This window comes from Lipotes vexillifer, unplaced genomic scaffold, assembly GCF_000442215.2.
Source record: "Lipotes vexillifer unplaced genomic scaffold, Lipotes_vexillifer_v1.1 scaffold184, whole genome shotgun sequence".
NCBI classification, from domain to species: Eukaryota; Metazoa; Chordata; class Mammalia; order Artiodactyla; family Lipotidae; genus Lipotes; species Lipotes vexillifer.
In genome coordinates this window covers 1,151,804-1,178,427 of record NW_006783561.1, presented here as the reverse complement: position 1 = coordinate 1,178,427, position 26,624 = coordinate 1,151,804, and the positions used below count along the sequence as shown (strand labels likewise).

At 35.0% G+C, this 26,624-nt stretch overlaps 1 protein-coding gene across 4 annotated transcripts in view; it reads right to left on the bottom strand.

Moving 5' to 3' along the window:
- Positions 1 to 7,821: 7,821 nt before the first annotated feature.
- Positions 7,822 to 26,624, bottom strand: part of LCOR (ligand dependent nuclear receptor corepressor) — a 109,354-nt gene continuing 90,551 nt past the window's right edge. Inside the window, exons 6-9 of one of the 4 annotated variants that reach the window (XM_007456195.1) lie at positions 22,727 to 23,014; positions 19,859 to 19,952; positions 16,415 to 17,296; positions 13,355 to 13,844 (exon numbers count right to left, since the gene is read on the bottom strand). In XM_007456195.1, coding sequence (XP_007456257.1) covers positions 13,838 to 13,844; positions 16,415 to 17,296; positions 19,859 to 19,952; positions 22,727 to 22,964 — 1,221 coding nt within the window. In that variant the 5' untranslated portion in view covers positions 22,965 to 23,014 and the 3' untranslated portion in view covers positions 13,355 to 13,837. Of the gene's footprint in view, positions 17,297 to 19,858; positions 19,953 to 22,726; positions 23,015 to 26,624 lie in introns of all 4 variants that reach the window. The other 3 variants (XM_007456194.1, XM_007456193.1, XM_007456192.1) reach the window with 3 other exon arrangements.

Below are 26,624 nucleotides of genomic sequence, written 5' to 3'. Positions count from 1 at the left end.
CGCACCAAAAAAAAAAAAAAAAAAAAAAAAAAGACATGCAATCCCTTTGTGATAAGCTTTCTAAGTTTACTGTGTTCTTAACTAAGTTCAGTAAAAACAGGGCAGAACAAAGGTTCAAAAAATTATGAATTAATACTGTAAACCTGGGGGAAAGGAGAAGTGCTTCAGAGGGTGCTTACTGGACATGAAGCCATAATTTGCTAGCTTTTCTGTATCTCATGGTTTAATAAAAGGTTATTATTTAGAGTAGATCTAAATATGATAGAAGCAGTTTAAGGCTTGTATATTATATCTTCTATTTCTCATAAGTTTAGCTAGATTGTCAAATTTATTAAATTACAATAAAAAATATAATTATCAAGGAGATCCTTATGTCCACTCTTTAACGTATTTTCACCCTATAGCAAAGGTACCTGGGAAGCCGAAATATCATCAGAAAGTTACTTGGTGAGTCAGAAGTCAGAGCAAGGGGTCATTAAACACAACAGTCCAATGTTTCCATCTCCTCTCTAGGAATGTAATAGGCTCACAAAACAGACACTTCTGTCAAACTCTTTACTTCTGAAAAAAATTTTTTCCCTCTACCAAACTGATTTTTGCTTCTATCGTCCCAGGTAAGACTATGCATGCACGACCAAATTACATTTGGTGTTAATTAATGTAAACAAAAGGAGGGAGGGTTCAAAGGCAGTGAAAGGGGATTTTGGACTGGATGGTGTAAAGTTTAAAGATGACAGTTCCTGGAAGTGGGGTAAGAAATATCCCTAAATGATATAACTAAATACTGATTTGATGAGAACACAAATCTAAATTATTTATCTAATGAGTATTATAACTAAGAATTCTTAGAAAACACTTTGCAATAGACTTTAGAAAATACTACAGTAATTTCAGACAGACAGACCTCTGCTCACGGTTGATTTGAAACTGCAGAAGTGTCTGTCCCTAGACCTTGACTCACTGAATTACTGAAACCAGATTAAAGAGCCATCTGATCTTAAAGGCACAGCTGACATTTTAGGTCAGGATACATGAGAGCTCATGACAAGTCAGTGAGTCTAGTCTATTTCTTTTTTTGTTTTTGTATCTGTCAAGTAGGGGATTAAAATCTGTGTTGTTCTTTGGGGGAAACTGCTCTTCAATTCCCTTTAAATGACCAGGATGATGATAGACTAAAAAAATACCACTGTTTAGGCAGGATATAGAGGCGCTCATTTCCCCAAGTGAGAGAAAATGTACCATATCATGATGCTCTCTTCAAGGGGGGGTGAAGGGAAAGAAACATTTGTCAAGGCCCAGCAGTGGCCAAGGAGTGTAACTGACAGGAGTCAGTCCACACAAGATTTCCACTACAAGAGGAGTGTATTTCTTTTGTAGTAATAATAATGACGATAATAATGATAACCTCAAAAACCCACACTACCACTTTGCAGGGCACTGTGTATGCAGGTGGACACCTAAAGGAGGCATGGGGAGCTGACACAAACAAACAGAAACCAGAATATTCAAGAGTTCACATGACAGATCCCTGCAACACAAATGTTTTTCCCTCTCAAGAAATAAAGTGGTATGCTCTTTGACATATATTCCTAGCTTCTTTTTGGGTGAAAGGAAGAGGGGAAACTAGCAGATTACATAAATATCCAAATAGGCAGTTATCTAATAGTGTCCTGAGTCTTTTGTGATTTTTATGGGATCGTCTATACCTTAACTTTTCTTATGTTCTCTTGAGGTTCTTAATCTCCACTCTTGAAACCATACAAATCTGTGCCATAATCCTTAAAAGTGGCAAATTCTACTTTTGTTGTCATATAATAAATCACTTAAAATTGACACAATGATGGCACTCCTAAGTATTGTATTAACTAATTATTTAAAGGACCTAGACCACTTTTAAAATTTAAAACGATTCCTAAGGTACTTTATACAAGATTTAATGTTATTTCTCACGTGTTCACCTCATGAATGTTAGAGGAGGTATATATACTTTAGAATTTAAAGTACAATAAGAAAACTATTTTTAATGTCTACCTGGGGTGCTCTTGGAATTAACGGTCCTTTTATAACCATCCCTTATCCCACCTCTCTGGAAACACTCAAGGCTACTGTTAGAGATGTACTGGAGTGAGGGGAACTAAGCAGAATCATCTGTATATTTGAGGTTTATCTAGGAATATTGGAAGACAAAATATAAGCAAATGTATATGCATATGTACACACACATGCACAAATACTCAACTTAGGTACTTACTCTCCCTCAATCATTATCCTTAGTTTCACCACTTCTCTTGCTTCCAATATACTATCCAGTTCACCTATACTGATTCGACTTGCCTTGGAGAACACTATATTCTAAGCTCCCTGTCACTAATTCTCCTCATTTTACAGTTTGCTGCACATTACCCAGAACTGCCATCTTCCTAAAGCCCAAATACGATCTCGTCACTTTTTCTGCATAAAATTTCAGTCAATTTCCCACTGCTCACAGTCCATCCTCTTTTAGCACCTTCTCCCTGTGGGCCGTGTTCTTTCTTTCTCACTACACTCTCATGGTTTGTGTCTATCTTTTATAAATAGCGCTTATGCTGCACGGTAACAGGTGACGTGGTTACCCCCTCCATTGGATTGTGAACCTTTCTATAGGCCCAGGACTTTGGCCTTTTTAACGTGGTAGCTTCACTGCCTAAAAACTGGGGCTTAGTTCATCTCAGGCATAAGTAAGTGACGAATAAACTAACCAAATAAATTACTATGTAACGAAAATAATTTTCCCAAGACACTTTTCAAGGGAACTGAAAAGGACAGAGGTAACATTTTGACACGTAATCAGAAGGGAAAAGAAAAGAAAAAGCTTTCAAAGAAAGTGAATTCAAATCAAGGAGGCAGGGAAAAGAAGGGAATTTTGAAGGTCAGACAGTAAGAGTGTAGGCTCCTAACTGTAAGCACACAGGAGGTTGCTAGCACCAAAAAAACAAGTATGAAAAGGTATGGTTTACATAATGGCTTTCAGAAGCCATTAGAATTTCTGACTGCAACCAAGAACAAGAAATACTTTTTACAGAGTAACTCAGTACACACATCACATCCTAGTTTGTATGTGTATGACAACACATAAGATTCAACAAAACAATATTTATCCGTATTATATGCTATGTACTCTGATTCTTTTTTCTTTTAAATTTCTTTTTAAAATGTTGGTTAGGGACTTCCCTGGTGGCGCAGTGGTTGAGAGTCTGCCTGCCGATGCAGGGGACGTGGGTTCGTGTCCCGGTCCGGGAAGATCCCACATGCCACAGAGCGGCTGGGCCCGTGAGCCATGGCCGCTGAGCCTGTGCGTCTGGAGCCTGTGCTCCGCAACAGGAGAGGCCACAACAGTGAGAGGCCCGCGTACCGCAAAAAAAAGAAAAGAAAAGAAAATGTTGGTTAGAACCCCCTGAACTGATCTTATAACTTACTAGTAAGGTATAACTGGTTGATTAAGTTTGCAGAGCTGGTCTACACAGGCTCACCAATTCCTAGCATCTCACGAGAGTCTGCTACCCTTGTTATTTTCTTCTTAGTCCATCTCTAGCTAGCTAAAATTATACTACTAGGTTTTCCTGGGAAAAATATCAGGTCATTTTAATAGACGCTGAAATGAACACCTCTAAACTGTGCTAGCTATGATCTGGTTTATCTGTTTGAAATGCACAGAACTCCCATTTGGTACGAGTGTAATTAGAATCTCATTAAACAGGCAGTAGAGTCCCCAGATTCTTTCACTGGAAAACTAAAGGTTTGATGATTAAACACATAAGCACACACACATCCCCACAATCCCAGCTAGATCTTACATTGTGTTACACAAACTACCGCCACATAAAAGAAAAATCTACAAAGCATGTAAAATTTCAACCTTGAAAATACAAAAAACTCTATACAATGGAAAGGAAAATAAATTCTATAAATTCTTCTACTTTCCAAACAACTTTTATTCCACTTAATCTTTGAAAAGAAATAAAGAATGATTGATAAGTTTGATAATATTCCTCTCAAACAGGACCAAGAAATCAGAAAAGCAGCATTCCAGGTTTCAATTATAGTTCCAACATTTCTCCGTCTCTCATTTTATAGTTAAAACAAGATTGGCTGCCCAATATCCCAGTCTAATATAAACTCATTTGCCTCGCTTTCCAAGTTCTAATCAATATAAACAGCTTCCTCCACAACTTTCAATGGGATTTTCTCACTCTCCTTACCTCTCATACTAAATTAACTCCTGCCAGGTGCTTTCACTCGTAGTTTTCATTTATTGAGCACTTGCAAAGAGCCTGGCATAGTGCTAAGTATTTTACATACACAATCTCATTTAAGCCTCACAGCAAATCTAGGAGGTGGGTCGCATAAACCCCTTTCACACATAAGAAAACTAAGGCTCAGAAAGGTTCAATAACTTGTCCAAGACCATGTACTAAGAAAGTAGAAGGGCTGGGACTTTAAGCCAGGCCCATCAAATTCTCTCTCTTAAACTTGGGATATTCTCTACTCTTCTATGCCCTACCTATTCACCTCTTCCAGCGCTGAGTAAATAATGCTGATTTCTATTTAACAATGAAGTTTTAAATGCCTCAAATGTAATTTCTTCACAGGCAATTTCATAATTAAATACAGATTTAATTCTCTTCCTAAAAAGCAATGTAAGTTTATTCAAGAATAAAATTAGTTAATTTAATAGCTAAGATTTAATTAATTAAAAGTGAATCTAGGGCTTCCCTGGTGGCGCAGTGCTTGGGAGTCCGCCTGCCGATGCAGGGGACGCGGGTTCGTGCCCCGTTTCGGGAGGATCCCACGTGCCGCGGGGCGGCTGGGCCCGTGGGCCATGGCCGCTGAGCCTGCGCGTCCGGAGCCTGTGCTCCGCAAATGGGAGAGGCCACAACAGTGAGAGGCCCGCATAACGCAAGGAAAAAAAAAAAAAAAAAAAAAAAAAGTGAATCTAAAAGAAAAATATTAGATTAAATCCCTCATTCTAAGTTGAGTCAAGAATGCCAAAGTGGTATAAGTATAAAGATAAGTATAATGGTTTGGAATCATGAGTATTCAGGGCAACTCATTATGTGAGGAGGGCGGGCAAGTCCCTTAAAGACCCCAAGTTCCTTAATTTTCATTTTAAAAATGAAAGATTAGGATGGGACCAACAGTGTTTAATCAGTGGGTTAATAAACCCACTATGGTCACAACAATGTGAATATACTTAACACTACTAAACCATACACTTAAAAATGTTTAAGTCTGTAAATTTTATGTCTTTTGACACAATTAGAAAGAGATCTGTTGAATAAACGAACTTAAAAAATGCAAACAAAACAAAAAAACCTGTTACAATTTGAAAATATATAACATGTTCAAGCCTCACTCTTATAAACTGATCCAGGCATCTGCATTGTTAAAAGATTGATTTTGATTGAGACTGAGTATATCCAATGATCCCCAGAACTCTTTGTGCTCTAACATTCAAAGCAGAACTAGCCTGCACACAATCAGAACAGAAATTATGAATTACTTTAAAATTAATCAGAAAAAGTAACTGCTCAATCTAAATTTTGCAAAAGCACTGTCACATTCATACAATTCATAACAAAAACTTAACAAAATGGATTTGCTTTAAATAAAAGGCATCATTTTCCTTTAGAAAATGCTGCAAAGACCTAAGGTTTATAAGAACTTATTATTTAATAAAGGGTTGCTACTGTATTTCTCAATGTTTGAACAGATATAATTGGTGTATTTGTCACACATTTAAATAGATAGTTGCATTTTTAACAGACACAGAGTTGAAATGGGGCCTAAAAGGCATTCAGGACAACGCTCACTTTACAAACGAAAAAAACAAGTGATCTTTCTAGTATACCAAGTTGCAAAAAATTTACATTACCAAATAATCCCTTATCACTCCAAACTGCTGATCAAATAAAAGTGGGCAAGGAAAGTACAATGAACATTTTAAAACTACCAGTCAATAAAAAACAGTATTCTTACATGCCTATAAAAAGCTCCAGGCTCAATAAGATTTCATACTTATGAATTTTGATATACTTTTGCTTACTTCCACGCTGAACTCCAACCAAATCATGACTTAAACTATTCATTATATACCTATCAATTTTTAAAAATGTTCTGAGAACATTTCTTTTCCACTAACCTCTGAAAACAAGCCTGTCTACTCCACCTGTAAATGCAGTTTGATACACTAACCAGTTCCTCCTAAACAGCAAAAAGTCCAACAGCTTATAAGGTGAATATGATGACTAAAATTCTGTGTTAAAATGCATACCATTTGGAAGCAAATAATGATAAAGTGGATACTATGAATACAAGAACGGTTATCTCTTAATGTTACTTAATAAATAAATACTCTGTTAAAAAAAGGTTTTCACTCATTTCAGCTATAAAATCTAACAACATATGACTTGGGTATATGTTTTACATTTGAATACAAGTGTCTGGTGAGAGGAGTTCACAGTCCTTGAGGAAAAAATAACAACTCCACAACTCAGAAAGCAGATACCATTTCCCATTTTTTTCCACTCCATTTCCATTATGCAGTTTCCCTGATTCCTAAGAGTTCCTGAATTAATTCCAAAGTATCAGCAGAATCAGAGAAAAAAATTTTGGATTAGAAGAAATAAGTCCTTTTTAAAACTCAGGTCATAATTGAAGAGCTAAGTATCAACATGAAGATAGGATCACTAAAATAAATTCATTGATGAGATGCTAGATTATAATCCTACTACAACTGACCTGGCCACCAGTTTAAAATGGATAATGACAAGAAACACGTAGTTATAGCTTTATACAAAGAAATAATAATTAGGTTTCTAGAAAAATGTTCTATAGACACATGGCATAACTGAGTAAGGGGAACAAGGGAAGCCGAGGAAACAAGCCTGTAGTACCAGCAAGATTTCCGATTTTATAAACATCAGGCCAAAAGGCACAAAGTGCTAGCTAGGCAGCCAAAGAAATGAGACAAAAAGAATTAACTGAAAGATAATCTAGACCAACTACCAACAATAACATCATTAAAAAATACAAAATTCCATTAGAAATGATTGGAAATCACTTCAACCAGCCTATATTACATGAATATCATGAGCTTGAAAAAGGAGCTTTCTAAAACATTTTGCTTATCATTTCTGATCTTTATCACTGTAATTCAGTTGTTCCTTCCTAACCACTTTACAACAGAAATCACTTTGTAATACAAAACTTTTTTTACACCCCGTTTCTAAAACCCACAATATAAATGCTGAGCAACATATATGCTGTTATTTGTCTGGTAAAAGGAAATACCAGCATTCTCCCAAGAATCTGAATTACTATAATAACCTTAATTGATTGATAGCGCTTTCACACTTATGCCTCAAGAACAAACAAAAATGAGTAAATCATTATTCTTTTTGGCAAGTAATCCCAGAATAAAGTTTTACTCTAAGAAAATTATGAAAAATTAAGTTCAGCAAGCAGGTATTATGAAAATATCAATGTATCTTGTTTAGCTGAAAATATTTAAAGTGAATAATCCAATGAAGAAAGCTGAGGTAGGGCGAGTATCAAATTAGGAGAGACAGGGTTACAAGGCAGTACCGAATCCAAATACTGAAGCACAATTTTGAAGCAGCAACTTCTAGTTATCTAAGGGATTTCATCTGGAAATAATTTATCACAAAAAATTACAAACTTTGATTACCAAGTGCATTTACAGGGCACGTCGAAATCTTACCCCTTTTGTGGATTTGTAAAAAAAAGCATCATAATCTTAAGAAGTAGAAACCAAGCTTTTAAAACAGTTTTCACAACAAAATTTATTAGAAGAATAGTGGTTTTGAAAAGTCTAGCATCCAGTGAGAACTACCATACACAACATTACAGCTGGGAATGTTTCTCCAAAATGTCATGGTCAAATAATACAATGGAACCATTAAATCTTACACATGCACGAAAGAACTAGCGCGTTTGACATAGAATGCAAAAAAAAGGGGACCACATGGATTAAAATTTTAAGTACTCATCACATACATTAAGACACAGCTTATTTTTAGTCCAGTCAAAAATCAGAACTGCATTAAAAAATTTAATGTAGTGCAATCAAACCAAAAAACTTAAATTGTGATCATAAGTGCTCTACTACATAAATGTTGATCATAGCAAGGAACAAAAAGTTCAAATCACACAGTACAAAAAAAATCTGTAAATAAATATAAACTACAGTACAAGAGAAATATTAAATTATACAATTCCGTCAAACTGTAAACAGTATATTGAAATGAGGTCCATAAGAGTAAAGGGGGTTCCTGTTTTGTTGCATGACACTTGAACTTCTAGAAATCTGAAAGATGCCATTTTCCGTATCTTCAAAGGCTATGGGTTTTATATATGGAGAATTCCTTTTAGATGTAAGATATCAAATACTAAAGCAGAGGAATAATCTATTTTGTTAACCACAGACAGTACTGCAGAAAACAAAAGGAGTTTTAAAGAATAAAGACCTCTAACAGACAAGTCTTAACATTAGAGATGCAAAGGGCTAAAACACTGGAATTAGAACTTCACATCAGAAGAAACTTGTCATTGAGGACTTCTAGGCTACAAAATATACTGACAAAATTGTCTGCTGATATGTAGTCCTAGACCTCTGCTAATTTTTTGACATTTACATACTCATGTTACAACACCAACTTTGGCAGAATCACTACTAATAAAATCAGAGCACTCCTGGCCCAACGGTTCCATCACAGTGGCCAGTGCACAGAATTCTCTAAAGACATTGCATAAACTAGAATGTAGAGGTCAGACACCCAAGGACCAGTGCTTGAATTTAGTAGTAGTATGGTGAAGAAGCAAGAGCCACATTGAGGAAGAACTGCATCTGTTACAGTTTACAGAAGCAGCAAGGAATGTCGTTTAATTGTGCTGGCTATTAGTGGCATTTAAAAATATATAGTTTAACTGTGTATGTGTATGTGTTGCATGTGCTGGCTATACATTTATGCACATTTTGTCTTTTTTAAATACACTGTTAACAGGAACCCCCATATTATCTGCTCAGTAGTAATAACTGAATATATAGAATGCCACTATAAGAGTGTGAGGCACCGTGTGCTGGAGAGTTATATGCAGCTTTAAAATCTGTTTGGCTGAGTTATACCTGGATACCTGAACTGAGTTTTTAAGTTGACATTCATCAAGGATGTGCTACCAGCACGTCAAAATAAAAGCAAAACAGAAAAATACAAGTCACTGTTAGGTTTAAGAATAGCATCAAAGTACCTGAATTGAGTGAGAATAGTGTGTAAACTGTCCCTGAGGGTTTTTAAACAGTGTGTACAAGTTGGATTCCTAAGAACATTAGCTATATTTAACAGTGTGGACTGATAAAATACCAATGTTTGACAGTTTAAAGTGGAGGTTATAAAGAATTATATGCAAACACTCCGAATGTAGTTTATACGTTTCTTCTCAAAGCAGCAACAAGCTGCTGTAAAGTATACATCCCATCAGAACAAGCAACATGTGGGAGTCAGATAAAGGTTTCTATCTTAGTCTGGTTTTCTGACAGCACAGCATATCAATATCCAATGACTATATCTTTCCTAGATCAGAATGTAACTCTAATTTTGACTAGCAATATAGGATTAGACTTTTAATCAAACACTTTGCTATTACATACTAAAATTCCTTAAACTTACTAATGCTGGTATACTAACCTAGTTAATTATTCCCCCCCTTCATTTTAGAAATATACCCTTCCACAACTTAAAAACATTAAGATCCATTTTCAGTCCTCTGATGTAAAAAGCATGTCAGTGAATTAATATTAAAAATTTACACAGTAAAAAGGCCTGAATTTCAGCCAAAGATTCTAAATACTGCTCATTCCCTGAAGACTTAAAGGGAGAGAGAATCCCTACCCATTTTCCTAGTGATTTATTTTTCTAAAACTGACACAATTTTTCATTTTGGGGAACTTCCCCCTCACCTCCTCTCAAATTCCAAATTCTTAGCCTGAAATGCTTAATGAAATGGGGAAAATGAGGCAATCACTTGGAATTGCTTGAAAGGTACAAAATGTTATTGTCTTTTTAAAAAATAAGACAAGAATTATTCATATAAATGTGATCTGACCCCATATTACGTAGTATGCTTTATATTTTTAAATAATCACCCTAATACTTACAGTACCTAAGACTCTGAAGATAAATTAAGACTTTAGTGTTGTAACAGAAAAAGTGCTGAATTATCCCTTTTCTAGTACTTTAAACATTTCAGACAAGTGCTTTCCTAGTGACAGTAAAGTTTACTATATACCCTTCCACCAAGCAGGAAACAAAGTCACCTGGATGAAACAAAAGACTTTTAGGAGTGTAGCACCGGGTATTTACCAAATAACAGATGTTGTTCAACTCATTCTGAGGGGGACTGAAATTCTATTTGGCTATTGTATGTTAAAAATCCCTGCCCTACTGTGTCAGTGTCCTGTGTCCAACCCTCCCACCCCCCTCCCCAAGTTCCCTTACACACTATCCACTGAGAATCTAATCTCTAAAGAGATTATTTTAAAATTTATGTTTTCAGGACATACCTGAGAAAGGGTGCAATTATGCAGAACAAGGAACCCAAGACTGCACTAATACTGGTTACAGGTTCATAAATTCTTTCCCAAGACAAATCTAAAAAGTCTAAGAGGTATGGATCTTCAAATATGTCTTACTGCTTTAGATTTTTTTGGTATGTGTGTAGGGTCATTTCCAGTGTTGAAAAGATCATCTTGAGCCTGTTCAATGACAGTTCAAGATGGGGTAAAGAGTTTAATTCCATATTCAAACAATAAAGATTAAATATTATGATTATAATATTTGCTACATCCAATAAATTTATGATTAACTAAAAGTGCTTGCTTTTCGGCTTTTATTGATATAGCTATAAATGAACTGGAAACCTTAAAATTACCCTAATAGTTGCAGAATTAACTCATATTTTATTGTCAAGCCAACATTAATTTGCCTTTATTCTTACTTTTCAAACAATCTAAAAGATTTTTCTGACTATCAAATGAAGGTGGCCCAACTTTACCATGTTATCTATCCTGCAACTCATTTTTAGTATTGTAGGGCAGAATCTTTAGCTTTTCCTCATCTACATACTTTCCCCATCCTACTTCCCAACTCCCTCCTCCAATCTCCTTCATAACACTTAGGGCACACAGCTACAGGGATAATGTCTGCTTCTTTAAAAGGCAACTGGGAGTTTATTTGGGAATAAGAGATAGAGAATATGCAAAGAATTTCCTCTATTTTCCCTTCAGTCACCATGTTCACAAATCCTACTTAAGTCTCAAGGACAGAATGTATCCAAAAAAAACCTAAGAAGACTTTGGAGGTCTGCATTCCTTGTACCACGATTATACTTTTTTCCTTTTCAGTAGAGCTTGAAAGCAATTAGATTAAAAAAAAATCCCTATATAGCTTAATAAAGTTTCCAAATGGGCTGTTTGGTTAAAGCCATTAAGTTTAATAACACTGGCTTGACTGTAGTATTAATGAAGACCTAATTATAATGGAAAGGTAACAAGGAAAACAATCTTTGATATCTTCATGAAGGTCAAAATTTAACCTGTAACTTTTAATGTCTCCTATAAAAGACTAAGTGGAACAATTCAGTCTATTGCCATATTCCATCACCAATGACAGCAACCTGAATATATACATATCAGAAAAGGATGGTTCACATGAAAACAACCTCTGGCATTTAGTTAAAGAAAGAATAATTTCAAAAGCAAAAATATGTAGTTTCAAAATTAAATCTACAGGGATAATAGCTGTTAAGAAAATGACACTGAGCTGTCATATCTGCTGTAACTACTCAAAATAATTTCAGGTTCTGACATTGGGCTGCCTCAATAATTTGTTTTATAAAAATAACTGAATCCAAGCTTCACTATTATGGGTCAATGAAATATAAGAGACTCACAAAGGCTTAGAACCCAGCCTCGCACCATGTGCTTACTTGGGGCAGGGGGAGAACACATAGCTCACTAGCAGCTCCAAGGCTGCTACATACTGCCTAATGACAGAAGGTAGTTATGATATGGGCCTTTGCAGGTAGTCATTTTTAGTTTAATTTAGAGTTCTCTCCAGAAAATTGGGAACTAAACTTCTCATTGTGCCTTACTGTTTTACTATCTGATCCCATATAGCTCATCTTATGTATAGCTCAGGTAAAATGTTGGGAAATGGAAATGCCAATTGGTTGAGGTAATGGTTTATATAAGATAACCAGAGTTCTAAAAGCACTTCAATATTGTAAAGTAAAAGTGTACCAAATAAAGCTAATACACACTTCACACTTGTTGAGCTTGCTCACCAGAACTGAACAGTAATTAACTTCACTTAAGGACCCCTATTATCACACAAAGCCTTACTCATATCCATGATCTGCTGCAGCAAAGGTTTATCAAGCAACATCTAAACTTCAGAATAACAACAAACTTAACATTAAAAAGTATTATACACAAATATAAATTATTTTTCCTGAAAGAGAGACCTTGTCCTTCATGGTATTTGGGGAACAGAATAAAGTGTATAGCTCATCACAAACACAGTTCAGTCACCTGTAAGCCTACTAAACAAAGTAATATAATACATTACTGTCAAGCTTGATGACTGTTTCAAAAGTGAGAAAGCTAATGATAAAAATACCAACTAGATATCCTTCCACGGAATTAGTGTTTTTGATTTTATAGTGCCATAGCTTATCTACTCTACATCTATGTTCTCTCATAAAAAAATGTAGGAGCTGATTTTAAATACATTATCTCCTAATATTATTTTGAGTCATATCATATAGTTGGAGTAATGTCATCATCCGCCTACTGAAAAATGAAAGGAGAAAAGGCTTTTGTGACAAAGATAGCTGTGAACTATACTTTCCCATACCATAAAAATGGTCAGCTGTTGTTTGGGCCATGCAAAACTCTGATTAGCAGAAATTAAGCATGCGAATAGACCAATCTCTATTACACATTTATGAGGATGTTCCCAAACTAGAATATCTACACTGAAAGTGCCAATACAGAATAGTGGCAAATCAAGAGGGAAACCAACTATTACAGGATCACTGCGGCACCAAGACTGACATGACAGCCAGCCACGTGATGAGCCACATCCAAGAAACACATGGTATAATGGAACTCTGAACACAAAATTTAACATTAAAAGTGCACCTGAATATTACAAACTAACTTTACAAAACCTACAATAAGGTAAAATATATATCTTTTGAAATATTCAGCAGCTTTCTGTATTTTTTTTAATTTTTTTTTTTTTTTTTGGAGAGGCTCATGAAATTTAAAAGGGACCACTATCTAATTTCAACCATGCTTCACAAAACAATAATGGCTATTTTATATTGCAGTTACCAGTGTAATGCAATTAGTGCTTTAAAATAATCTACACTCAAAAAGAAAGAGAGAGACCGACCGACCTTTGGAGGAAATATTCAAAAGCTTCTTGGAAAAGAAAATTTACCTGAATATCAAGTCATGACTGATCTCAAGTGTAATGTTTAAAAGCTTCACAGACATGAATATTACAATCTTCAGGTCTCAGGACTTTTAATCTGAGAAAGTTTAGAGTTTGGTTTGTTTTTTAAATTCACTTTCTAACCAAAACAAATAATAGAAGTACTCAAATTTTCACTATTTACAACTCTCAGCCTACAATCTGAAATGACACAATACAAGTTCTCTTATTTAAACTGCAGCATTAAAGGGTAGGCACACCATTCTTCTGCTGCTCGATTGTCATCCACTGAAACACACATAGAAAATATTTATGTTAGTAAAATGATCACTCCATGTACACTACAATGACAAAATTTACATAACTCAACTCATACATCACTTTAGAGACTACCACATAGGATTAAAACCTCTCTGAACAGTAAAACTCTACAAAAGTTGAACTTTTAGGGCCAGATTTTTAAATGGGCCTTTAAAGATGCCTTTCTGAGGGGATAAAAACAAGCACAAATTAATTGCTCAAAGGACCTTTTTGCACCAATCTTGGGCTACCAAATACCCCCAAACATCATACAAAAAGGTACCATGGCTGCAATTAATTGTGTGTGACAAATCGAGTGTGGAACAAAGGAGGTGTTCCTTCATAAGCTTAGTCCTTTGCTTTCAGCAAAATTTCTACAACTTCCTTCAACTGCAGATGAAAACCATACATTTCATTAAGTATTTTTTATTGCAACTTCCAGCTAGGCTAGAAAATACTGCAGAGTCATACACTGCTCTGAACCCAAAATGCTTTTGAGAAGACTAGAAAGCTAAGAGGAAACAGGCTCAGTCATCCACTGATTAAACTGCTACACAAAATAACCAACCAAAAGAGGAACCCAAGCCCAGGCTATGTCAAGAATGTGTGTATTTTAATAACAGCAATGGTGTGCCTAACCTTTGAACACACAGGTTGCTGAGGGAAAACTATCCTTAACCTAATTAACTGCTCCAAAGTTTCCAGGCAAGAATTTATGCCTTGGGAATATCTGGACCTACTTCTCAAACTGTTAGTATCCATCAGAAATCATCAACCTCAGTTTAACGCTCCAAGTTTTGCTTTTATTTTACACAAAAACTCCAGTGATATTTTTGTTTGTTTTTGGTTAAGCATTTAGAACGGGCTGACCAACTTTCTCAGCAGATTAGAATATAGGGTGTATGTGGGGTGGATTTTGTTTTGCACAAAGAGTAATTTTAATTTGGTCACAATGCAAAATTAAATTTCATGGGCTTTATTTACCTGTTATTCTTGCAAAAAAGTTGTAGAAAATAAACGTTCCAAACCGTATCACTGTAATTTTAAAAGCCCATCTCAAAAAAACCTTAGGTGTTCTTTAAGGAGTGCTTATACAAAACACAATCTGAAAGGTCCTGAACTGTGTGCTAAACAACCATAAAAATCAGCTAAATATCAGAAAAAGTTAAGAAGGGGATACTATGTAGGATGCCAAAAAAAAGAAAGAAAGAGTTCAAAGCAACAAATAAAACTAAAAACAACCCTGCCCCCTTGTACTAGTATCTGAATTAGTTAAAAAAGAATTGCTAAGCAGCTTGACTTCTGATTGAATTATTGTTAGAATTGAAATGCAACCTAAATCATTTTAGGTTACCTTGGGGTTGTGTTCTTTCTCTCACCACAAACATGGATTCTTCACTTATGTGGATATTTGAGCAGATTACTGAGGCTGTAAAATCTAGATACCACTTTTGCAATATTATAATTACTCACACACATTTCCCCCCTATTTCTCCCATCCCCCAATAAACAGATCTTAAATATTTTAAAATAGTTGCTGCAACTGACATTTAGTTGTTAGTTAGCGCATGATCAAATCTGTAAAAGGACTTAAGAATACAAAGAAACTTAATTTGCTAAAATGAGGCATCCTCTGTTGTTTTATGTAATGTACCCTGACTGCTCCTGAGTAAGAACGGAGCTCGTCCTCCATGAGATAAGGCTATATCCTCACTTGTTGGTGAGACCAAATTCTACCCTTAGAAAATCCCAAATGAAATAACAGCAAAGGTAGTGTTACAACGTAATTGAAGCATTTTTGAAGGTAGTGTGTGCACATTTTCCACCTCCTTCCCCACTCTGGGTGAGCACTAAATAGATTGCTAATTTGTTAAGTAAACTTAATAGTGAGAAGGAAATCATAAAATGTTAATTGACCTAAATAATTATTTATCATTGAATAGCCAAATTTCTTAAATTCAAAAGTTCATTGTTCTTAGTTTCTTTAGTTTAACCCTTAAATTAATTGAATATCAGAAGAAAAAAATGTGAATAATTTTATAAGATGGCTTTCCAATTTGCAATGATAAAGCTCCCAATATGACAGAGGTGGTTTCTAAAAGGGGGCTTTTTTTTCTTTTCTTTTCTTTTAAATAAAGGCAAATATAACTTAAGAAAAAAAAAAAGAAAAGCATGCAGGCTCTACAGGCAAGGAGTCCACTTCCATGTATCTGTTCTCTGTGAGGTAACTCAATTCTCTTTTGTAGAGAAACATGCAAAAGGCCAAACAATATCCCGAGCCATACTGCACACGAAAATTTTAAAATATGCAACATTCAGGATGCACCTTTCACCCCTGTACACACAAGTCAATGCAAAATCTGCAAAGAAACAAGTGTCACAGTAAATGAAGTTAGGTGCAAGCAACGACAGCTGAACAATGCAGTAGTGCTCACCCAGTTTGTACAGTAATTGGCACTCTACAGTATTCCTACTCATTTTTTGATTCATTTGCACTTTGTGCTGCCTCTCCCTGGGGATCTAATTCAATCTTTACAGAAACATCTGGCCCCTCCGACCTCATTAACTTCATCTTTTTCTTTGGAGGGTTTTTCAAAGTGCCCAGCCTCTCCTTTACTTTGTACTCCAGTGTACTGTGGGGAATCCCATAAATACTCTGAGCTTTGGAAACACTCATTTTTCCACTCATAACCACTGAGATTGCTTCCTCCAGTATCTCACTGTTGTACTGTCTGTAACGCCCTCTTTTCTTCCGAGGCTGCTTGGAGCCAGGATCTCCTTCTTGATCCGATGTGGGATATGGCTGTCCAGAGGTAGACTGCTCAGCATCTGAGCCCCAAGAATCGGGTCCAGCATCTAACATGCTTTTTCTATTTTGTTTTGGAAGAATAGCCCTTAATTTTTTACTAAGCGCGCTCTCCGTTTGTGAACCCATTACCAAAGAGCTATAGCTGTACTGATCACCAGTGCGATTTTCCCAAGAAAGATCCATTCCTCGAACTTGTGGTATCTTTAAATCTACAGGAGATGAATGGCTCACATCCTTTTTCCCATCTTGTTTTGCTTGAAGTGCCATTTTTGGAAAGGCAGAGTTTTCTGCAAGAAAAGGAAGGTCACTGATGTTGTTGAGTGCACCATTTCCCCTGAACTTCATACGGCTGAGGTTGAACTCATAATGTGGTTTTGCCCAAGAGGCTTCCCTGGATAATATTAAGTGTTGTCCATGATTCTGTAATCCAGATGGTCCAAGGCTGGCAGCTGTGGACAATTGGTTTCTGCTCAGTAGTTCTTCACTAATCTGCAGGGATCGAGCCAGTGGAACTTTGAGTGATGTGGAGTGTCCAAAACCTTCCCTGGTTCCATCCTGTAAGCTTCTTGGAGGTACCCCATCACCACTCCGAAGTCCGTCTGGGCGGTACTGGCTGGGTCTCCCAGGTCGCCTAATTGGATGGAAGGAAACTGATGTGAGCAGGACTTGCACAGGTAGGGAGGGATGGGTGAGGGGACCACTCCTTTATTAGAAGGCCTTGCTTGGGTAACATCACTTTGTGTTATTTATTTATTTTCTCTAAAATTTAAAAAAAATGGTCTCGGCAGTTAGTTTTAAACTTGTTCACAAAAACAAAAACAAAAACCAAAAAAACAAAAAGAAAAAAAACCAAGAGCTTTTGGGCAAAGAAAAATTAAACCTGTCAGCTGGTCTCTGGTTGGGTTCACAAATATTCGGAGAAAAAGTTTCGCGCAACTGTCTGAAAATAGCACCTTAATTATTAATTACAAAGTAATCATCAAGTCTCCGTAGATCTACAAAGAATTGTGTTACCAACGTGACGTTACCACTAAACAAGTACAGTAATAAAAGAGTAAGCCAAATAATTTATTTTAATGCAACATAATTCAACATTCATGACAACCAGCTATAAAACTGGAACAATTTACATTGGTGGAACCCATAGATAACTGCTCATTTATCCCACAAACAAGTTGATGTTCTTATCAAAAAATCAAACAATTCCAAATGACATTTCTTATTTTGCTTGGGGGAAAAAAACATGGCTACCAGCCCCACGGGGGGGAAACCCCAAATCAAAACAAAACAAAATACCCATCGAATTATAACTTACCACTTCTTCATTTTAAAACACCATTAGTTGCAGATACATGAGTACCACTGATTTTCCATTTGAAATAATCCAAGCTTTAAAGAAACTACCCTTTATTTCCCCCAAAACTTTGTTCCTTAAAGTCTACTCAAAGTAATTATTGTCAGAGGTATGTAAACAATTTTTTAGCATTTTTCTTTAGTTAAAAGAAACGCTTTTTCTTAAAATACCAAACATTAATTTAAAAATTTTAAGTGGACAGCTTTCAAATAATGTTTAGAAAAATCAACTACTTACACAAAGTTAATTCATAAGGCTTTCATTTTTACAACAGAGAAAGATTATCAATGATAAAACTGGCAACTGGTAAAGCATGCCTAAGGGGAATAATTACATTAACTAGGCACAAAAGTGGAACTTTGCAGAAATAACGGTAAACCAGCTATGTTCTCCAAAAGTCTACAGGGACTCTGATGTTACCAGTAAATAACATATAACAATTCAGCTAAAAGATGGGCAGTACTGCCGGTGCTTTTGTCTTCCAGAAAACACTACCACAATAAAAACATTTACTTTCCATTCAGAGGGACAAACACAGCAATTTCAGCAATATAATACATAGACCTGGTGGCGAAGTTTAAAGTGAATCTTAAGCAAGGGATGCATTTATGCAAACAGCACTTAGGCTTCTCTTACATGTGTCCTTAATTACATAACTCAAGTTTTTTGACATATAAACGGAACCAAATGATTTGGGACCATGATGACTTAGATCTATATTTAATATGAACTACAGTGAAAAAAAGGGCTTAAGAAAAAATGGTTAGTAATCTATGCAAAATGGATTAAATTAATATGTTAATTTTAGACTGAATAAAGGAGAGAAAAAGGTAGATGATGAAATTTTAGAGAAAATAAAGGGAGCATTTCAGAAGTCAGTAAAGGAATCCTTCAATTTGAAGGTAATTAAGAATAAGTTGAAAAAGGTTAGTCCATTTAGCATCTGCTTACTCCTTTGGTACCTAAACATCTTCCCCATGTTGATATTCTAAAAGTTAAATAAACCTTAACATTAACTAACTTACCAAAGTTATGTTTCATATCTAGATGAAGCTTATTTTTGGTCACAACACAGTTTTATGGAAATGCCTTCCCAATATGGCATCTAAGCATCTTCATTAATACCTGACCATTTAAAATAGCTACTAGGTACACACAGAGGGAGAATTAGACAATTCTTACATCACAAAACTAGGTGGTCAGAAAATTCACTTTAGTCTGCTAATCGCTATCAAAACTGAGCATGTAATAATGTCTTGGCAGCCTAAGATGGTTATCTAACATCTACAACCGGTCTTATCTAATTAAAACAAAAAATACACACAATTATTTTCTGAACTGCCACACAGAATTAAAACTGCAGTTCAAATCAACAAACCAAACCAAACCAAACCAAACCAAACCAAACCAAACTAAACCAGAAAAAAACGAACAGCCCCCATACTCCATCAGAGATACCAAGTTAAATATTGGAGCCCAATTTTCATTCAACAACCTCAGCACACAAAATACTGCCTTCACATGTGAACTCTGGAATTATTTAGGTTGGGTTTCACACTCCCAAACACTCAACAACAAAAAGTCCAAAGACATTCTTGCCATATTCCTGATTATTTACTATTTGTACTGAACTGGCAAAACTGATCTATATTTGCCAATTCTAGATTTCAGATTGTGCTTTTACTTGATTGATAGACTAAAAGTAATTTTACTAAAGGCTCATCTATAACAGTGTTATTCTAAATGATCAAGTTTTAAAACATACAGGGGAGACTGGCATCAATCTTTGATAAACTGTCCCCTATAAAACTGTGGAAGGCCACAAATATTTTCCCTTACCCGTTCCCTTGAGTACTGGAGCAACCTGGAGAATGGCTCAGGGAAGTGCTGCCAGCACATGGACTTTTCTTAGTGGATAGATCAAGTACACCGTCTGTAGAGATACAAAGAAACACCTGAGGATATTAAAAACTGGGAGCAAATATGAACTGAATAGGCTAAAAATGTCAAAGCAGTAGGCTTAGTCAACTAAACAAGATAAAACTAGCCATTCCCAAAGTGACATAAATTTAGCAAAGTTTGTTATATCTCATATATCCAAGGGTTAAATATTTCACTAATAGGGCAAAAGGTAAAGCATTAACACTAAAGATGTTAAGATATAGTGAGATATTAGAAATAGCAGTTTACACAGTATGAGGTTCTGCAATGGAACTATGAGACATCATTTTCTAAATTTACCTTGATCAAAGTATATGAGTTTAATGCCACAATGTCATATGAATTATAAAACCAAATTTCTCAAGAGCTAAGTCTACCTGAAACACCAGGAGTATATAAAAGTTAGATTTGGAAAAATTTACATACAAAAGTCATTTTAAAAACAAGTTTATATGGTTATAGTAAACATATATAACTGTACAAAATAATATGTAAGATGAACCAGTTGTTAACTGTTTATAATTTGCATGTATCCTAATCACTCTTCAGACACATCTGCAAAATTTTTGTATTTGGAGCCAATCTTTTGGGAAAAATCAGCAGAGATTCAAAATTTACTTGCTGATATTTAATAAAGGCAAGGTTTTTTGATGAATAAGTTATTATAAACTGATGAGCAAAGTTTAAGGAAAGAAAGAAGAATGAAACAGTCTTGATACTGATGGGAGCCTCGGGGGATAACCATTTTTTTCTTTTACTGATGCTAGACCAAATCACAAATTCATGTTATTAGAACATAAAATTAGAAGACTTTATTCTCCCCCAAAGACATGTCTAGAAAAGAAAACTCAGTCTGAATAACTTTTAAAAAGCTGCCATTCTGTCCAAAATTAACAGAGAAGAAAGATAATACTCAATGCCTCTGATTTTCAGTTGGCCAGCAGAGATGCCTGCTATCTAGTTATGTTAAAAATCACCCCAATTTAGAACCCTTGGGACTTGTATCTGAGGACACTGTAACTCCCTATTTCAGGCAGTTAGAAATAAATATGCAACTGAGTTTATAAACCAAAAAAAGCCCACAACTCATACACAGTAAGTGTTGTCCTTTAGAGTCACTAATATTTCTAAAAACGTAATCTTATAGAACCAAGTATCCCATTAGCCATCTAACCCAATTAGATACCTAACAAGCAAATGCACTGCTTAAAATATTTCCAACCAAAGACAGTACTATTTTCAGTCTGTCTAATCATATTATAGGCAACATATTTTAAATCTACCCCTGAAAATACTGTGATTTAAGTTGAAAACACATTAAAATTCATTAGGAGATATACTTTTAAAAATTTTGTTTCATTTAAGGTTTATATACTATAATCCTATCATCTAGTTCAAATTTCTCTTGGTAAGAGCATGCCGTCAACACAACATACCTCTCAAGCATAACACTAACCTTAAGAAGTTAGACCAATTTGTATTTTTGTATGTTAATCTCCATTATTAATACTTTAGATACAACCTCTATGCTGTCATTCTATTGTAAACCTGAAGCTTGTAATGCAATATTTAGAGCAAACAGATTTTTAATGAAAGTTACCAATCTGTGGTAAAGAAAACAATCCTCAATAAAATAGAAAAGAACAACTTTACAAACACGGTAACCAAAGGTACAACTAGGAGGTCTAGGAGGCCTCCTGCTAGGAAATCTCTCAAAACTTAAGAGATTTTGATTGCTGCTCACTACACGCAAAGAGAAAGAAGGCAAAGGAAAGCTATTCAGAAAAATATCCTTTGATAAGCAACTAAAGCCAGTCCATTAAGTGTCATTCCTTCATAAACAACTTAAAATAAGGAAAATAAAGTTCTTTCAAAGAGGTTCTTAGAAGAATTAAACTTATTTACTTTGCAAACTAAAAATGTATTTCTCGCCAATAAATCCACACTTTTATGAGATTTCTGTGGCAGTAAAATCTCAGTATAGATATCACCAATTTACAATTTGTAGTGGTTCAAACAGTGGCAGAGTTGAAATGCTCACTTCATCTTTGTGAAATTAAAGGTAAAATGAGATCACAAAGCAACACGGATATTTAATTTACTTAAGAGAGTAACTCAAGAAATATCTGCTATGCAAAATTGACACCCTCTTAACCTCTTCACTTAATTAGGATCCTCACCAAGAGATTACCTTTTGAAAATACTCTAATTAGTTTATAATACAGTATATGTATGTATGTGTATTTATAAAATACTGAATACAGATAACAACCTGGAGTGTGTCTACTGTCTTCTCAATATTTCTAACCTCATGAGTTTCTTTTTTTTTAATGCAAATAACACATATTTTTGCCTCATGATCTCATCTGCAGAATATAACTTCTATCTGACAAGATGCATTTATTTCTCAGACAGGTGCTAATCCTAAACAGTGATGGAAAGGGGGGAAAGTTGATTTTTCAAAGGGGTTTTAAAAACAATGGATATGACAATGCTCGGGAAAGTGTGAACTACTTCTACAAATATCAAATAACAGCTGTAACCACCTAACTTTCTGGGTGGTACATCAATCATGACTATGAACTACTGATGGGTAAAGGAGCCAATTTATACTTCTTCTCTATCACTGCAGAGTCAGGAATTATTTAAAAATCACATTAGTTTATCCTATTATTGCTTCTGGTGCCCTACTTGCCAATACTTTTTTTTCTCCCCAAATTAAAAGTATTCTAATTGGACAGAGGAGATCTTGACATCAAACCATACCTTGTTCGCTAGGTTCTGACTGAGACTTTCTGACAGTAAGGTCCAGAGGTGAGTCTTGGTCAGCCATGAGAAGTTTGCTGAGCACAGGGTTCTGAGTAGTTGCAGCCGTGGGAGAGGTGGTGACTGGAGATGCTTTCAGCAGGCTTTGGTTCTTTGTGCTATTGGGCTGGCTGGGGTCCTGAGTAGAGCTATTTTTTGAGGTATATTCAGCAGCAAATTGTTGGATCATTCGCTGCATGATCTCACGGGCCACTAGGGGAATATTGGGGTCGGAGACCCAGGGACTGTCTGTAAACAAAGATTTATTTACTTTTAAAGTGGGACAATGTACTAAAAAGAGACAGCTTTCAAGCAAACAAAATTTCATTTTATTTTTTTTCTTAAAATGCAATATCCTAAAAATAGTATTCCCTCTTAGAGTTATATTTTTAATCTCCAGGCTTATAAAACTTGCAGATTTTTAAAAATAAAATTTTAATAAAATTATTTCTAAACACCACCCCCACCCCCGATTATGAAGTCAAATAAAGGGATAACCAATAGTATATCTTATGGGCAAGAATCACTTACCTGATACAGAAATCCCAAAACCCTTTTTAAATGAAATAATTACTCCCCTGTTTACCATCTATAGATTACATCTGGTTTCCCCTAGATCTTTCCTCAACCATAGCCTCCTATATAATTGAAGAATGGAATGCTCAGTTCATGAGGCTTAAATTTATTTTCTGCTAAAAGACTGAAGGCATATCAAGATTATAAAGGAGATAATATTAAGATTCATGATCGGCTAGGGCAATAGTTGTCACAATTTAATAATCATCAAAATCACTTTGAGGGCCTGTAAAAACAGATTGCTGGGTCCTACCTCCAGAGTTACTGATTTAGCAGTTCTAGAGTGAGCTCAGGAACTGGCATTTCTAACAAGTTTCTAGATACTGCTGGTCAGGGGACCACACTTTTAGATCCTCTGCGCTGAGTTTAAATGCCAAATCTCAAAAGCCTAAGACCATGTACTTTTTATAAGTTCTTTACACTCTACCAACCATTGAACACAATAGATAGGGAAGCAATAAAATAAACATCTAAGTTATCAATTTCTAATCAATGTTAATTTTAAAATAAAGACCATATGAATTCATTAACTCATAAAACTTTCAGCACTGGAAGGGTCCTTGAAAGTAAAATAAGATGGAAAATGTTTTGTGTAAATATATTACCATCACATCTCTCTCATTAACACACTATCAGGGAGACTAAACGCTTTTTGAGAAAAGCAGAGATTATGTTTGTTTACCCCTGTATACTCAGCACCTAATCTTGGTGTAAAGTATATTCATATTAGTTGAGTAATAAATGGATCAATCAAATCAATCAACAAATAGTTCTTAAAAAAAACAATAAATGAGATAAATGTGATCTAAAGAGTAAGTGGCCTCTTCAAATTTGTACAAATGGTTAGTGGCAGACCCTTGATTAAAATGTTCCACCCGTGAGCTTTATACTTCCTTCCCACACTTCCTAGGCTTTAGAAGATGGGTCTCAGAAAACCTGAGTTTCCTTGCTCTTTTAAAGATTAACCATAGAAGGTCAATTACTTTACCTATAATATTTTGGAGCTGTAAGGAACTTTGATTTAGTCAGCAAAACCGACTAATAGCTATTAATATCTAAAATCACCACAAAAAACAAACACATTAAACTCACACAGGACTCCCAAGAACAATTTTTTTTCTGAAGGACAATATTCAGGATCAGAAGACAGTCATAAAGTCAGAATATTTATTTAATTCTCTGGAGTTTAATAAGGTTTGCTCTACCAATAATAACATTTCTGTTCTATTAAGAAGTATTTTTAACCTTAAGTTTCCTCTCTATAGAGACTATGAGCATGCCAGATGGTTTAAGGATAAAGGTATTCAACTAGGTAAGGTTCAGAAGTTACTACAATCACTGACAATGGTTCCTTAAATGTTTTAATAAACATTTTTAGTCATACTGTGTTTTTTTTCAATCTCTCTACCCACTGGGTTTTCTTATCAATATTTCTTTTTATTTAAGATCCATTTTTTTCTTGCACAGCATACAATGCTCTGAATGACTTATATAATTTAATGTTTTAATGTTATTGTATCTTTGTATCCTCTGAAAAGTTGGATAATATATAATAAAGAAAGCTTCCAAATAGGAAGCAAAATGAAGTAATTTATGAGATGTCTCTGTGTTTAACTAGATTAATAAATATTAAAGAGACTTGTAAAGAGTCAAAGATTTTAGGATAAAGACCATAAATTGCTACCTTTGAGCTTTAAATGCCTGCAGCATATTTTGCCTCTTTATTGAATAACTAACATAATCAAGAAACAATTCATGTTTACGAAATGATGTCATCTCTGCCATCTCAATTTCTACGTCTTCTGAAAGTTTCCTGAACACATTTCATTCTTTCATTTACTTAAAACACAATATCTATAAACCTAGCCATGCTTAGGGGAACATGCACAATTGAGACAAATAAAAACAACAAATTAGGTCAAAGTTAAAACTACAGAAAAACATGTGAATGCTACATCATAGCCACCTGTTATGTTTTTAAAATGCAAACCTAACTTTTAGGAAAGTGTCAAATTTTCTGAGACAACTGACAAAGCAAGCTGAAAAGAAATGATTATGACAGCTGTAGAAGGTTTATTGTTCTTAAACTGGAATTATAGAGTCCATACCACAAAAGCCTACTTTTATTTGCATCTAATGTTTCTACCTAGCTATATATTACCTGTTCATACTCCATTATTTAAAACATACAATTCGCAATACTTGGAAACAAAGGACTAAATCCAAATACCTGAATTATTTATTAAAAACAAAATATTCTCCTCAGATTAAACTGCCTGTTATATCTCTGGATACTTAACATTTTTGGTATTAATTTGAAGACTACTAATGCCCATCTTTGAGACATTTCCAAGAGGATTAATAAAATATCTAAAAATAACAATATTAATACATAAAGGGGACACTTCCAACTGCAAAGCAATAGTTCTTTTTCTGAGCATCATATGCCAGTAGACAGACAAATATACAAACTTAACTTTACATACAATTTCAGAGGATTCTCATCTCTCAAGACTGATTCCAAGGTAAGAATTCCTCTCCAAAAGGGTATGTGCCCCAAATTAAATTTCTAAATAAGAAAATTTACAAGAATTTTAACCTAAGTTATACCTACATGACAAAGGGATGGGACTAGTAGAGAAGCAGGTTAGAATTCTCTTCATCTATTTGCTTGTGATTAACCTCATTAACTCCCCCTAAGCAAAGAGTGGATGACAAGTGGTTCCTCCATGCAAATTAGGAAAAGGAGTTCCTCTTTTCAGATAATGCATTTTCCTGCAGCATTAGACCCATGCCTCAGTAAACATCCTAAAGGAGAGTAGCAGAGAAGCTGGAAAAATATTTTATTTAGTAAATAAACTGAAAGAACTGATCTATCAATCATTTATACGTTAAATGTGAGTTACTTTAATAAAATAATCAAAAGTTCATAAAACTAACATTTTGAACATAATTTTGGAATCAGGGTACTTTATGGAAATGGTATTGTGAGCATGGAAGCCTTGGCTGGGAGCTTTAGGTGAGACTGTACTAGAGGATATTAAAAGAGAAGTGAGAAGTACTAAAAGATTTAATTTTACCTGGGGATCTGATGGAAGAAGATGAAAAAGTGCCTCTTGAAACAAAAATCTTATGCATTCCTTAATTTCATACGTCACTTCACCTCATACTCCCTTTTGAAAATATTGATCACATTAACCTAAAGCTCAGCTGGTCTCCAAGTGTAACCAACCCATTAGAACCTGCATTATCAGACTTTAGTTTAACTAGTGTACAGGCAAAA